Source organism: Colius striatus, chromosome Z (genome assembly GCF_028858725.1).
Source record: "Colius striatus isolate bColStr4 chromosome Z, bColStr4.1.hap1, whole genome shotgun sequence".
NCBI classification, from domain to species: domain Eukaryota; kingdom Metazoa; phylum Chordata; class Aves; order Coliiformes; family Coliidae; genus Colius; species Colius striatus.
The window spans coordinates 77,431,860-77,445,817 of NC_084790.1; the positions used below are offsets into that span (position 1 = coordinate 77,431,860).

General features: G+C 43.9%; 1 protein-coding gene across 7 annotated transcripts; it reads right to left on the bottom strand.

The window, feature by feature from the left end:
- Positions 1 to 214: 214 nt before the first annotated feature.
- On the bottom strand, positions 215 to 7,474 carry NUDT2 (nudix hydrolase 2). 7 transcript variants are annotated; one of them, XM_062018182.1, is made up of 4 exons: positions 7,387 to 7,474; positions 6,410 to 6,595; positions 5,848 to 6,005; positions 215 to 1,096 (listed from the first exon to the last, which is right to left on the bottom strand). In XM_062018182.1, exons 3-4 carry the CDS (start codon positions 5,978 to 5,980, stop codon positions 786 to 788), a joined length of 444 nt encoding a protein of 147 aa, XP_061874166.1. In that variant the 5' UTR covers positions 5,981 to 6,005; positions 6,410 to 6,595; positions 7,387 to 7,474; the 3' UTR covers positions 215 to 785. The 7 variants fall into 7 exon arrangements, with proteins under 7 accessions (XP_061874166.1, XP_061874168.1, XP_061874169.1 ...); XM_062018184.1 differs by lacking the exon at positions 7,387 to 7,474 and adding an exon at positions 7,026 to 7,370; XM_062018185.1 differs by lacking the exon at positions 7,387 to 7,474 and adding an exon at positions 7,026 to 7,042 and having other exon boundaries at positions 6,410 to 6,502.
- Between the last annotated feature and the right edge of the window lie 6,484 nt (positions 7,475 to 13,958).

A 13,958-nucleotide genomic window follows, 5' to 3' on the forward strand; every position in this document is an offset into this window, starting at 1 on the left:
GCTGCAGCCACAGAAACATAGATGCTATCAAACAGATTTAAGGCTGCACATTAGATTAGATATTCAAGGCTGCACATTAGATTAGATATTCTGTGCAGCAAATGCTGTAACAGGCAATGCATTTCCCCTTTCTCAACTCCCTGACTAACGTATGGCCAAGGGGTCTGTTAAAGAGTGAATAAGGAAAAGAAAGAGGCAAATTAAGAACTTCAAGTTTACCATTTAAACGTTGTAAATCAACAGTTTACTAAGAGACTTTGGATGGAAAATGATTTCATAGAAGTACATTAGTGATGTACATAAATTCACGATACAAACAGGCAAGATCTGAAATGATTTGACAAGTTATCACAGCATGTCAGTGGAGGAGTTGGGAACAGAATTACTGCTTCCCCATTTGAAATGCAAGGTGCAATTTCTGCAGTAAACATTTTGTTGCTAAAATCCTCCATATGCTCATTTTCTCAGCTCTGTAGTTCTACAGTAGCAAGTCAAGAAATAAAGTGTTTGATTTAACAAAAAGACCTGTGGTTAAGAGGGGGAAAAAAGGGGAAAAAATGAAAAAGAAAAAGGAGGAAGGGACAAAAGAATTCTTTGCTAGCTCTAGGTTTCATTTCAGACATCTCTGGCTCATTGTTCAGCCAGACAACACTTTTTTGCATTAGCAAAGGGAGACAAAAGCAGAAGCTCTTTAAAAGTTCTTCACTGAATTTAAAGATTTAAAAAAAAAAAGCAGCAAGCTGTGCTTCTTCAAAAATCCCCCTGTTCCTCCACGACAGCATTTATTATCTGGAGCACAGAAACTGGTGCGCTTCTTTCAGCGTCGCTTGCATGTCTTCATATTCTGCAAACTTGCAAGCGTCCTCCAGCTTCAGCCACCGGAAAGCTTGGTGCTCCTCCGAGAGCTTGATCTCTGTGTTATAGTCCTTCATTTCTGCCAGCCAGTAAATGACAGTCTTTGGTTTGCCATGGACAGGATAGTGTAGCTCTTTCTTGTACCCCTCTATGAGGGTGAGCTGGCTGGCCTGAAGACCAGCTTCTTCCTGCGTTTCCCGGAGAGCTGTCTGTAGGTCATCCTCTCCTGGATCCACATGGCCTGTCAAGAAGGTGAAAAAGTAAGTCTCTGAGAAGGAAACTCAGGTTTTGGGAGACAGAGATAAAAGTACACTGGAGTTAATACAGAATCAAATGGAAATAAGAAAACAGAGATTTCTTTTCCAGCCTTTACACCTTGATTTGTCTTTGTCTTGTGGCTTTTAGGATCATTGCTTACACCACATCTTCTGAAACTTCCAGTGGCCTGCCAACACTAGTCATATTTTCTTCCCAGTCCTCTGCATCCGCAGTCACAGAATCACAGAATAGATTGGGTTATAAGGGACCTTCAAAGATCATTTGGTCCAACCCCTCAGCAATGAGCAGGGACATCTTCAACTCTTATCAGGATGCTCAGAGCCCTGTCCAGCCTGACCTTGAGTGTTTCCAGGGATGTTCCACCTTAGATCATCCTGAGGGCTGAGTGCCTTGTGAATGCTTTTCCTTTATCCAGTTACACAGGAGACAACTCATTTGAAAGAGCCTTAGTCCTCTCTCAACACTTCCCTCTCACAGAAGCTTAAAGCTCAGTTCTGCAAACCCTTACTCATGCCAACAGCCCATAAACAACAAACGAGGCAACAACAAATGCTATTCAAAAAAAAGGATTTCAGCTAGGCAGTTATAGGTATTTTTATTTCTCTCCCATACTCCTCTCTGAAACACAGCAAGCCCAAAAGACCAGCTGTGTAGCTCCTCTAGGAGACATCATTTATTTTACATTTCTCAGAATGAGAGGTGCCACTACAAACAACAGATAAATATAACACATCCACAACTGTTTGTACTTTTGTTGAGAAATGTCAGATTTGATTTTCTCATGAAACTCCAGACTAGAACATAAATAGAATAAGCCAAGCAAGATCTCAAGAAAGCAACACAGCAGGAGCTGGGAGGCTTCAAGAGGAAAAAAAAACAGTTAGGGTTTATTTTTTGCTCCTGGTGTCACCCTATTTTCTACGTAGCTGGCTGCAAATAGCCATACCTTTGTCACAGAGATGAATCTTCCCTGAGGGCCCAGGAACCCAAAGTCACCTTTTGGTACTGGAACTTGGTATTGTTGCTTTCCACGTGAGTTTCTCTCACTTCTTTGTCTGCGTATCAGCTCAAACACCTCTTACATCATCTCAAATGCAAAATATGGTCCTATTTCAAGCAGTAGCTGCAAAGGATCACAGAATGGTAGGGGTCTGAAGGGACAGAGATCATCTAGTCAAAGCCCTCTGCTAAAGCAGGTTCACCTAGATCAGGTTGCACAGGAACATGTCCAGGCAGATTTTGAAGACCTCCAGAGAAGGAGACTCCACACCATCCCTGGGCAGCCTGTGCCAGGGCTCCCTCACCTCAACAGTGAAAGTTTTTCCTTATGTTTAAATGGAACTTTTTGTGTTCCAGCTTCATCCCATTGCCTCTTGTTCTATCACTGGACACAGCAGAAAAAAGTGCCGCCCCATCCTCTTGACATACACCTCCAAACACTTGTAAGGATTAACGAGATTCCCCCGCTGTCATCTCTTCACCAGGCTGAACAGCCCCAGTTCCCACAGCCCTTCCTCATCAGGAATACGCTCCTGTCCCCTGATCATCTTGGTGGCTCTGTGTTGGACTCGCTCCAGCAGCTTCCTGTCCCTCTTGAGCTGGGGAGCCCAGAACTGGACACAGGACTCCAGATGAGGCCTCACCAGGGCAGAGGAGAGGGGGAGCAGAACCTCCCTTGACCTGCTGGCAACACTCTTCTTGATGCATGCCAGGATGCCATTGGCCTTCTTGGCCACGAGGGCACACTGCTGGCTCATGGTTAGTTTGTTATCAACTAGGACTCCCAGGTCTCTCTCTGCAGAGCTGCTCCCCAGCAGGTCGATCCCCAGTCTGTGCTGGTGCATGTGGGGCTGTTCCTCCCCAGGTGCAGGACACTGCACTGGTCCTTGTTGAACCTCATGAGGTTCCTCTCTGCCCAACTCTCAATCTGTCCAGATCTCACTGAATGTCAACACAGCCTGATTCTGGTGAATCAGCCAGTCCTCCCACTTTGGAGTCATCAGGGAACTTGCTGAGGGTACACTCTGTCCACTCATCCAGGTCGTGATGAAGATGATGAACAAAAGAAAACGGTGCCTGATGCTGCACTTGATGTCTCAGATACTTGAAGCACACGGAAGCTTTTAGTAAAAGCATTTTGCCCTTAAATCTCAGAACTGCAAGACAAGCTCTATCCTTTTGACAAAGTATATATTTTCACAGCTGGGACCTATTACCAATAGTTGAGAAACAGAATCCACTTGGCCTTGCACCAGTGGATTACTTTCACAGTGCCCACAGCAAATGCCCACAGCACATCCATGAACAGTAACCACTATTTTTTATGACAGTCACAATCCATAGTCTCCAAATGTGCAATGAATTGAGGTAGCAACAAAGCTGAGGGGGCTGCGATTCAGTTTCAGCTCAAATGACACCAGTACATTCTCCTGCTCTCCAACATAGCGAAAGGAAATCACCTCACCTTGTTGCTGATAACCTCAAGTCTGAGTCCAGTAAGTTTCCAACTTTGATCAGCATGTTCTACTTACTGGGTGGAAAATCCTCCCAGTCATTTGCACTAATGCAGCTCTAATCTGCTGACGAGGAAAACAAACCTTGGAGCCCCTTCCCATCAGCCTCAGCCAGTGCCAAGTCAGTTCTACGAGCAGAGATGAGGCTGATGAAGCTCATGTGGGAAGATCCACGCAAATCCAGTTTAATCCCATAAGGGCTGCAGTTGCTTAGGGAACTTCTAAAATACCAGTGTGCAGCTGTATCTGTAAATTGCCTTCTGCATGCTGCTGAAGCAACAGTTGTAACTTCACATTCTGGCTCCTGCCACATTTAATCTATGTCTGCATCATATACAAGTTATGTTACCACATTATACAACCTGAGGCTGCCTCTGAAGGCCACTCATATTACATATTCCTTGCAATATAATAGCTCCTCTTCATTTACTGCCCCCAAATCTGTACCAAGCTACTATTAAAGGCTGACATCACATTCTGGCTTTTGTATGTGGTTTTTGATCTATAAAACCTTAAACAGCAGGTTGAGCAATTCTGCCCCTCTACTCTGGTGACAGCCCACATGGAGTACTGTGTCCAGCTCTGGAGGCCTCAGCACAAGGCAGACATGGACCTTTTGGGAGAGAGTGCATGTACAGATGCAAACATCAGCTGGAACACCTTTCCTATGACAAAAGGCCAAGAAAGGTACCCTTGTTCAGTCAGAAGGACAGGTGAGTCCATGGGGGACCTTACTGTACTCTTTCAATACTTAAAGACGGCTTGTAAGAAAGAGACAGACAGACTTTTTCATAGGGTCTCTAGTGATAAGACAAAGGATAATGGTTTTAAACTAGAAGAGGTGAGATTCAGACTACACAACAGGAAGACAGTTTTTACAATTGAGGGTTGTGCTGAAACACTGGAAGAGGCTGCCCAGAGAAATGGTGGTATTTGCCCCATCCCTGGAAACATTCAAGGTCATATTGGATGGGGCTCTGAGCACTCTCATCAAGTTGAAGATGTCCCTGCTCTTTACTAGTTGGACAAGATGATCTTTAAATGTCCCCCCTAGTCCAAACCAGTTGATGATTGCTTGATTTTGAGTGCTTCAGATACATGCTTACAAGACATCTACTCCCTGCTGAAATGCTTACAAGTCACTTCAATCGCCTGTGCAGAATTACTGTGTTCCCAGTGAATGTTTCCACATGGGGGTCTCTTCTCACAACAACCATCATGTCCCAGTATATGTTTTTTAGCCTTTCATTAGGCTGCAAACACTACTCCCCCCAGGCTTTTGGGGAAGTGGACAAAGGGAGAGGTTTGGAAAGTTTTGTTCTTTCCTCAATAGGAGACTGTACTTGGTGCTGTTACGAGGGTTTTTTTCTCCAATTTGCAAATTCCTGTTTACAAACTGTTCCTGCACTATGAATTAAGAGCACTGCATCTTACAAAATAGTAATTAAAAACTAGGAGGAAGAAAGCTGAGAGGGCAAAAAACAGTATATAAGAAGACCTACAAGGAACATGAAGTATCTCTGTGCTGCACTTTTCCCAGTACTGTGGCTATGTCTACGTACTGCCAAACACTGGCTCTACCACATGTCTTTACAGACAAGATGCTGCCACACATCTTGAGGCACCAGGCTTGCCTTCTCCTTTGCGGCCTTGCTGATGAGGGGGATGGCTCATAAGATCATCTCTGCTGCATTAAGTATATGCTCTTTGCCAATGATCTTCTGAACTCATGGAAACTCCTTCAGCTTCTAAGAAAGGTGTTTTAAAATAAATCATCACCCATTTCAGTTTGCTTTCCAAAGCTGCACTGCAAACTGTGACCCGTGTGTAATCTGAAGGGTCAAACAACTGTGCACTGGCAAGAGCAGTATCTGGCAGGGAGTCAGACCTGAGCATGAAGGTAAAATTGTTTCTAGTTACCTCATTTCAGCTGTCTGCTCAGCATCTGCCGTAAAGATCTGAGAAGTATAATTGGGTGACCCTCCTCAACCCTAGTCAGTCGTGTCCAATAGTCTATACAGTCAGGACTTGCAAAGAACTTCAGTTTCACAAAACTCCCCACTCATCTGCACAATCAGCAGCTACTGTCAACTGATTACCTGCCCCTCAATGTTGACTTCAGCAGCCTTCAGTCAAAGTTCAGTCTGTAACCCTACCAGACACAAATGATCCTGAAGTGTGTTATCAGAACAAACATCACCTTTGGGTGGGGTCCAGTGATGGGTTCCATAGGATGTCTGAAGGAGGAGGTACTCAATACCATCAGTGACCTTAGAAGATGCTGCTGACTGCAGCCTCCTGTAGATGATCAAGCCACAAGCTCTCACAGCCATGTCCTTCTGTTAACTGCACGGAGAGCTGTGGGAGAGCAGAGAGGATCAAGCAGCAACAACATAAAACATGGAGCTCAAAGAGACTAGCAGTATTTGTCAAGCAAACTTATCTCAATATGCACTAGAAGTCATTAATCTTTCTGCCATTACTAGACAACCACATGGCATCTTACTATCTTTTAGTTTTTAAAAAAAGAGCAATTTCCTTTTAAAACAAGGAAACAGAAACCTATACCAAAGCTTGACTAAAAAAAAAGTCATCAAGAAGCAAGAAATACAACCCTGCATGACATTTCTTTGCTGCTTATGTATTATTGCCTACCACATCACGGGGAGAAAGAGAAATGATAAAGCAAAAGGAAAGACACCAATGAACACACTGAAGCTTTTCCACTGAAAAAATCCAAAACCCCTGTGCAAAGGCATTACCTCATCATTACTGGAACTGGCACGCAGAAATAACCACCCAAGAGAGTTCCTGCAGCAGGAAACTCATCAAGATGTCAGTGGTAGAGCTGAGAACTGGAATTGCAAAGGACATGCTCTCTGCTGACTGGGCTGGACACAAAGCCGTTAAAACAAAAGCCTCAAGGTTCTTCACATATGTGTTAAGCGCTAATTTGCCATAAACAGAAAATAATGTATATCTTAAGTGACAAATACTGTAATCAATAAGCTATGCAGATGAGACAACTGGACCTAATATGGAAAAGCAGAGAACCAAGGGAGGTGAGAAAACCAGATTAAAGAATAGACCAACTCCATCTTCCGGGCAAAGCTTTGCATTTTGACAGAACTGCACATTTCAATCAATAAGTTTACACAGCACTGTTTTGCCCTGGGATGCCCAGGGAGGCATTGTGACACCTCCAGTTTCCAAACTGGGAAACCACAGCATAGTCCTTCACCCCCAGCACAGTCCCAGGACGGCATTCAGCTCTCTCGGTTAACCCCTCTTTAACCCCCACAATTAGCTTCTGACCAGCTGCGCCACAGACAACCCCTACCGCCACCCACCAAACCCCCGGGCACCGCAGGGACCGACCCCGGTCAACGTGGAGCCAGAAGGCTGCCCAAGCTGGAGACCAGCACCACCTCCCGTGCGTCCCTGGAAGCGCCGCGCTCGGACGCTCAGAGCCTGGAAGGACAAATCTCCCCGAGGGCCGCCGCGTCAGCGGCCCCAGGGCCACCCCGGGGCCCGGCCTCCCTTCCCCGCTGCCCGCAGAGGGACGGCCCACCGGGCCGCCAGTAGCGGGCAGAGCCCTCCCAGCAGCGAGCAGGCTGAGGCGAGGCGGGCGGCCCAGAGCGGGCAGAGCACCCTGGGCCGCGGCCACAGCAGCGGGACCCCCCGACACACACCGCACCCCCTGCGGCAGCCGCACGCCGAGGCCCCGGGCCTCACTCACCCCGCCGCCGCCCGCCACCTCCGCTTCCGGGGCGAGGGGGGCGCGACTGGAGGCAGCCCCAGCCAATCACAAGCGGCACAGGCTCCCTCCGCCTTGTCGTTCCTCTTCCCGCCCCCTCCCCCTGCCCCTGGCTCCGCCCCCTCCGGCCGCGGAGGCCTCGGATTGGTTCTCCCCTGCCGGGACACACCCCCTGGGCGCCTCTCCCTCGCCCCATTCGTTGGCTGCGGGTGAGGGGCTGCGCGCGAGCGTTTGAAGCGGGAAAAGCGTTGTTGCTATGGAGACGCGGCCTGGTCGCTGTGGCCGCTCTGTGCTGCGGGCGGTGAGTGGCTGCGGGAGCGGGGGCGGGTGCCCGCCGTGAGGAGAAGGGGGCGGTTGCGCCGAAGGAGCGGTGGGAGAGTTGTCCCGGGACCATCACCCTCCCCGGGCGGCGGTGCAGCGCCGCGGCTTCCCTCGGCCCCGTCCCGCCGGGGATTCCGAGCTGGCCGAGGTGCGGTCTGATCTGCCCGGCCGCTTTCTCCTTCGGGCCTCGGCCGCGTCTGATGTGTGCGGGGGAGAGGGGCAAAATCCGGGGAGGAACAGCGCAGGGAAGGATGAGAGGAGAGCCCTCCCATGGAGGGGCACAGCGGTGAAGCGGCGGGTGCAGGAGGGGCCTGGCGACTGCCCTCAGCCCTGCTCCCCTTCTTCCAGGGGATAAAGGTCCTCAGTCTGCCACTAAATCCAATGGGGAAAAGAATAAACCCCTACGGGGCTAAATTTGGTGACCATTTTCTCCCCTCAGGCATACAGTGTAATTCTAGATGTGTGGCAGATTGTTTTGGTACAATTATAAAATAAATGCTGAGGACCTTTTAGTAAATCTCACTGTCAGGAGAAGCTTGGGCGCAGTTGTCAAATAATCAGCATCTCAATATAACTGTTAGATTATTTTCTTAGCGTGTGGTTGAATATTAGACACTTCCCATTTCCACGCAGCTGTTGTTTTAAGCAGTTGTTGGGGATCAGCTGTAGGATGGAGTCTCTTCTGCTGAGGTCATCACACAATACATAGTGTGGAGAGCTGATGGTAAGAAATAACATTCTTGTGCCAATTGAAAAATACTCTATTGGACAACAAAAAAATCCCACCCAAGTTTAGTTGTTGTTTTTACATCTTTTTTTACATGTTTTTACATGTTTCAAAAGAGTAATGATGTGTAGTTTTAGTAAACAACTCTGTTAGGTGTGTCAGTAGCAGAGAAAGTAGGAGTGTTGCAGGGAGACCTGCATCATGGTCCATCTGTAAAATAGTTGTCGTTTAACATAAAAAGTATTCCATGCTGCACAATTACTTCTAGTATATTGAAACTGCAAGTGGGCATGTATTGCTGGTGTTCAGCTTCAAAACAGGTTGCAACAACACTTGTTCCAATGAGCAACAGTGTGTTTAATGCCATGTTGTGTACATGCAGAGTAAGTTGTGTAGTGTAATCCTATGAAGTGCTGCAGCATTGAACACTGTTTCATAGATCCCTGCCATCTGCATTAAACTAAAATTACAAGCTCGTGTTGCAGTAGTGATTATCTCTTATTATGGAGCTTGTGCTTATAAAAGTGCAACCACACCCTGACCTCGTTCTTCCCAGGAATACCATCATTTCCAAGGAATGGGGTCAGAATGATTAAAGCATTTTGTGTGGTGCTCTGGAAAACCAAATTAACCTTTCACTGCTGAAGAGCTATGTCAGATTTGGTTTTAGGTCACAGTTAAGATCAAAAAGATGTTCACGTGAATAAGAAATAAAAGATAGATGACTGGTGAAGTGAGTTAATAAGTCTCGGTTTTCTCCATCATGTGGTTGCTGGATTGGCTTCCTTCTACTGGTTCTGTGCTTCAAAAGCCAGTAAACACTTCGGTATGGACAGAGTCTATGCGGAGGGCTTGTTTAGGGTAGTGTACAATGAGTTCAATACGCTGCTGCAGCTGTGGTCAGGATAGGAAACATACCTACATACTACATGTGTTTACTGATTTTATAAGTTCTCAACTTTTGTATTTATATGATACTTGTCAAGGAAAATTATATACATAACACAAAGTGGGAGGCAGGAAAACAAGGTGATGTTAAAGTTTTGTACACTGATTAACCATTACTATGTCTACCAAATGCCCTTGAAAATTAAGCCTAATGAAATTGTCTGATGATAAGACTAGGGTTTATGATTTAGAATTATTATTGTAGGATTAAATCTATAGTTGCATTAGTTTGCATTCGTAGGAGTGCCCCTTAAGATTTCTTCGCTTTGCCATAACTGAATTTCCCTGGTTTAAAACATGAATATGATGATAGTTGTGTCACACTTCGAAGCTGACTCTCAGGAGTGTCAGTGGAAGTCAGCTAAAATTGTCAGATGAAGATGACTGAGCTAGAGTGGGATAACTGGCCATGTGAGTGTTGTTCAAGTGAACAAAGCACTGTGATCTTTTATATATATTACAGGTTAACAGGGATCAAGATGTAGTGGTTTAAGGCTACTTCATTCTTAAAATAGTCCATGTAGGGATTTTAAATTACTTATTTTATGCACAATGACTGACACTCACTGACTATCTTTAAATACCTGCCTTTTCTCCACTTCACAAAGTACATTGAGGATTAAAAGATCTGTATAAGAGCTAATTAATAATTAAAAGCATTTTAAAATGGAGGATCTGCTCCTAGAGCATAAGTTTATGACTAGCTTCCTTCAGAATACATAAAATGTAACAGCTTGCTTTAGTAAAAGCCTGACTTTTGTTTTCCCCCCATCTTTGTGACCTTTAGAAGATCTCAATTACTGAAACCGGAGTTTTCTGATGGTAAGCTGTGATCTTACTCTGCGCTTTGACTCAGTCTCTTTGTAGAATATTCTAATGCTTTTTTTTAATAATAAATACTTTCCATTACCAGCATCTAGCAGCCTTGTAGGATCTTTGTGAAACTTATTTGCATAAGAGGGGAGTTATAGAGAACTCAGGTTTGCCACATAAAGTTGACAGATGACTGGTCCCTCATTCAGACATCTCACACGTTTCAGCAGTAAGGCATATCACCATGAACTGTTTCTCCCTTGCCATGAGCTTGTGTATTAGTAAGTAAAGAATGCTCTGGGCTTTGTTGGCTTCATTGCTTCATCACCAGCCTCACATCTTTTTGTCAGTGGCAAAGCAGTTTCATTGAGTGAGATGAAGATAACAATTTCAAAGCGAAACTGAACCTTTTTGCCAACTGAAATGAGAACAGCAATCACTGAACATCAAAGAATTGCAAACAGTGCTGTAACAGATATGAAAAAGCTGTTCTTAGGCCTGAGACTGTCTGACTTTGTGTGCTCGTGGAGAATTATTCCTCCATACTGATGCATTTCTTTCTTAAATATGATATATCCAACTATTTTAAGAAGTCTTAGCCTTTTCTCTCAATCATGTTTCTGGTGAAGCCGCCCATAGCTTTACCATGAAGACCCAGGATTTAATATCAAACTACCCGGGCTGTTTAGTCTGGAGGAGACTGAGGGGAGATCTTATTAACATTTACAAATATGTAATTGGTGGGTGTCAGGAGGTTGGGACATCCCTTTTTTTATTGTAGCTAGCAACAGGACAAGGGGTAATGGGATGAAGCTGGAACACAAAAAGTTCCTCTTAAATATAAGAAAAAACTATGTTACTGTAAGGGTGACAGAGCCCTGGCACAGGCTGCCCAGAGTGGTTGTGGAGTCTCCTTCCTTGGAGGTCTTCAAGGCCCACCTGGACATGTTCCTATGTGACCTTATCTAGGTGAACCTGCTTCTGCAGGGGAGTTGGACTAGATCATCTCTAAAGGTCCCTTCCACCCCCTACCATTCTATGATTCTACCATGCTGAATATTAAATTTTTCTGCCCCAGGACACAGCGTTCTCTCCAGGAAACAAACCAAGTTAGATCCTGACAATAACTGAGTGAATGCTGGCTGTTTAAAGTAAAAAAGTAAAAGTCTTCTCCTTTTTGCCAGAAGATGGCATTATTGTTAACAATTTAGGATTCTTGAAAACTTGCCAATACTCTTATTTCTCTACACAGCAAGTTTATTTGTATAAGAAGATGAACTTGAATAAGAATATCTGTTTGAATAAGAATTATGTATCTGGTTTAGAAACCGTGTCTTCAGACCCAAGGAATGCAAAGAACAGTGTTGGACAAGTCATTCTTTCAATGAGGAGAAAGGCACTCCTTCCTTTTAGAACAACACTGATTAAAAGGGCAGAAGGATTTCACTGAGAGCTGCATGTTCTCCTCAATTCTCTCATGTATGACCCAGACCAAATCTTTTAGAAAATTGTCCATTCTTGAGTTTTAATCAGAAATGCTGTAACCCATCACCAGCAACCTGCTTAATTTTTCTCCTATGGTTAATTAATTTGTTACTCCTTTATTAGTTAATGTTCAGTTTTCCTAGGTGGTAAAATTCCATGGGTGGAGAAACACTGGAGTTATCTCCTGAAACCGCTTAAATCCAATAAGATTTATTCTATCTGGGGAAGCAGAAGTACTTATGTTACTTCCTGGACCAGCTCTCATTAAGAAAGCATTTAGCTGCTTTTACATGGCACAGAGCCTTAGCCTATAAGCCATGCAGAGCTGCTTACATCTCAGCACTAATCTTCTCCTATATTCTTCAGTACTTATATTACTTGGATTTTCCATATTTTGAGAATCCTAGTCTCTTGTGAGCCCAGATAATGGAAAACTGTCATCACTGTAATTTTAGCTATTTGAATATATTTTGTTTAATTTTTAGTTAGAACCTTGACCTTAAAGTTCTTAGTTCTCTTCCCTTGTCTGCTTCTCTTGTTTTGGGAAGTGTCTCTGTTTTCTTTCATTTTTATCCCCTCTTCTCTCTCCTGTGTTCAACATTATGATTCAAACAGAGGTTAACAGCAACTTAGTTCTTGCACTGGTCTTTGACCACTCTGTATTTTAACTTAAGCATATATAAAGATGTAGGTGTAATGTAGGGTATAGGGTTAGAATAGACAAAATAAATTTGTTGAGTTGTTTCTATTTTTAACAGATTCCCGGTACTTTGAGGTTAGTGTATTGGCTTTATGTTCCAGCTGCTCCCCTTTTGTCAAACAGAAGAATTTACCATGTCAGTGCATGTAGACAGTTACACAGAACCTGTGCTGGTTTTATATTTTAAGCTACCTTGTGTAAGATGGGTGTTTTTCAAGGAAAAAGTATCTTCTTAAATGAAGTCTGAAATTTCTGTGAAATTTTATCTGTCAGATAAAAGTTAAAAAGTTGGCAAATTTTGAATGCTTGTGAAAACCCTTACATATGTGTCATTGTTAGCCATTCTGGTCTTTGGCTTTGCTATCCTCTCAGTGAATTTTGATTTCCCTCAGATCTAACAGTCTCAGCAGTGGCTCTGATTTTACCTCAATATTCAGAATTGCACTATATACGTATTAAATAAGTCCACCTACATACCAGCGTTTTTGTCTTGAAGCTTGTTGCTGCTGAATCTCATAATTCTATTGTGGCTCATTACTATCTACAGCTTAGACTCTATAATTTTAGATGTCCTCTGCAGCACCTTTTGGCCTCTCTAACATTTTATACAGTCCTCACTTTAATATAATATTATGGGTTTGTTGTTATAGTTATTTTAACATAATGTGTGATTCATTTGTATCTAGTGAAAGGACAAGGGGTAATGCAAAGAAGCTGAAACACAAAAAGTTCCTTTTAAACATAAGAAACTACTTTACTGCTCAGGTGAGGGAGCCCTGGCACAGGCTGCTCAGGGAGGGTGTGGAGCCTCCTTTTCTGGAGGTTTCCAAACCCACCTGGACGTGTTCCTGTGTTACCTGATATAGGTGGACCCGCTTTAGGATTAGATGATCTCTAAAGATCCCTTCCAACCCCTACCATTCTGTGATTCTATGATTCTATGATAATTATATGGATTCAGACTTGGGAGTGACATTTCATGATGTATAATGTTATTGCAGAAAGGCTTGGAAATCCCGCCAAAGAACTTACCCCAAATTACAGGGAGGAAAACTTAGTCTTAAATAATGTGATTTTGTTGAATGTTACTGTAACCTCCGAAGATAAGTAAGAGCTGTGTTTGCTGAGGTCCTAGACTGAACAAAGATTAAGAAGGCAGCAGGCAACAGATACTTGAAGTGCTATCATTTTTCCATTTTATGGAACAAGTAAAAATATCTGCAGATACTAATCCATCTGGATACCAACAGCTGCACGATGCATTTCTAGGCAAACATGAGTGAAGGAGTTGAGGGTTTTTGGGAATACCTTTCAGTGATGCATGTTGCTTTTTCGGGGTTTCCCAAGAATGCAAGGATGACGTTCCAGTAGCATATAAGGATTTCTAGAAATTCTGGTTTGCATTTTGCAGAGTGTTTTAGTTGTTCTGTCAAGGACACCTATAAATGCTCAGAATATACAAGAGAAAGCTATGCAACAGAACTACAACTCTGCAGTAGATCATCAATAAGATAAATGGTCTTAATTATTCAGCTTGAGGTGAGGACAAATGCAGTTTCT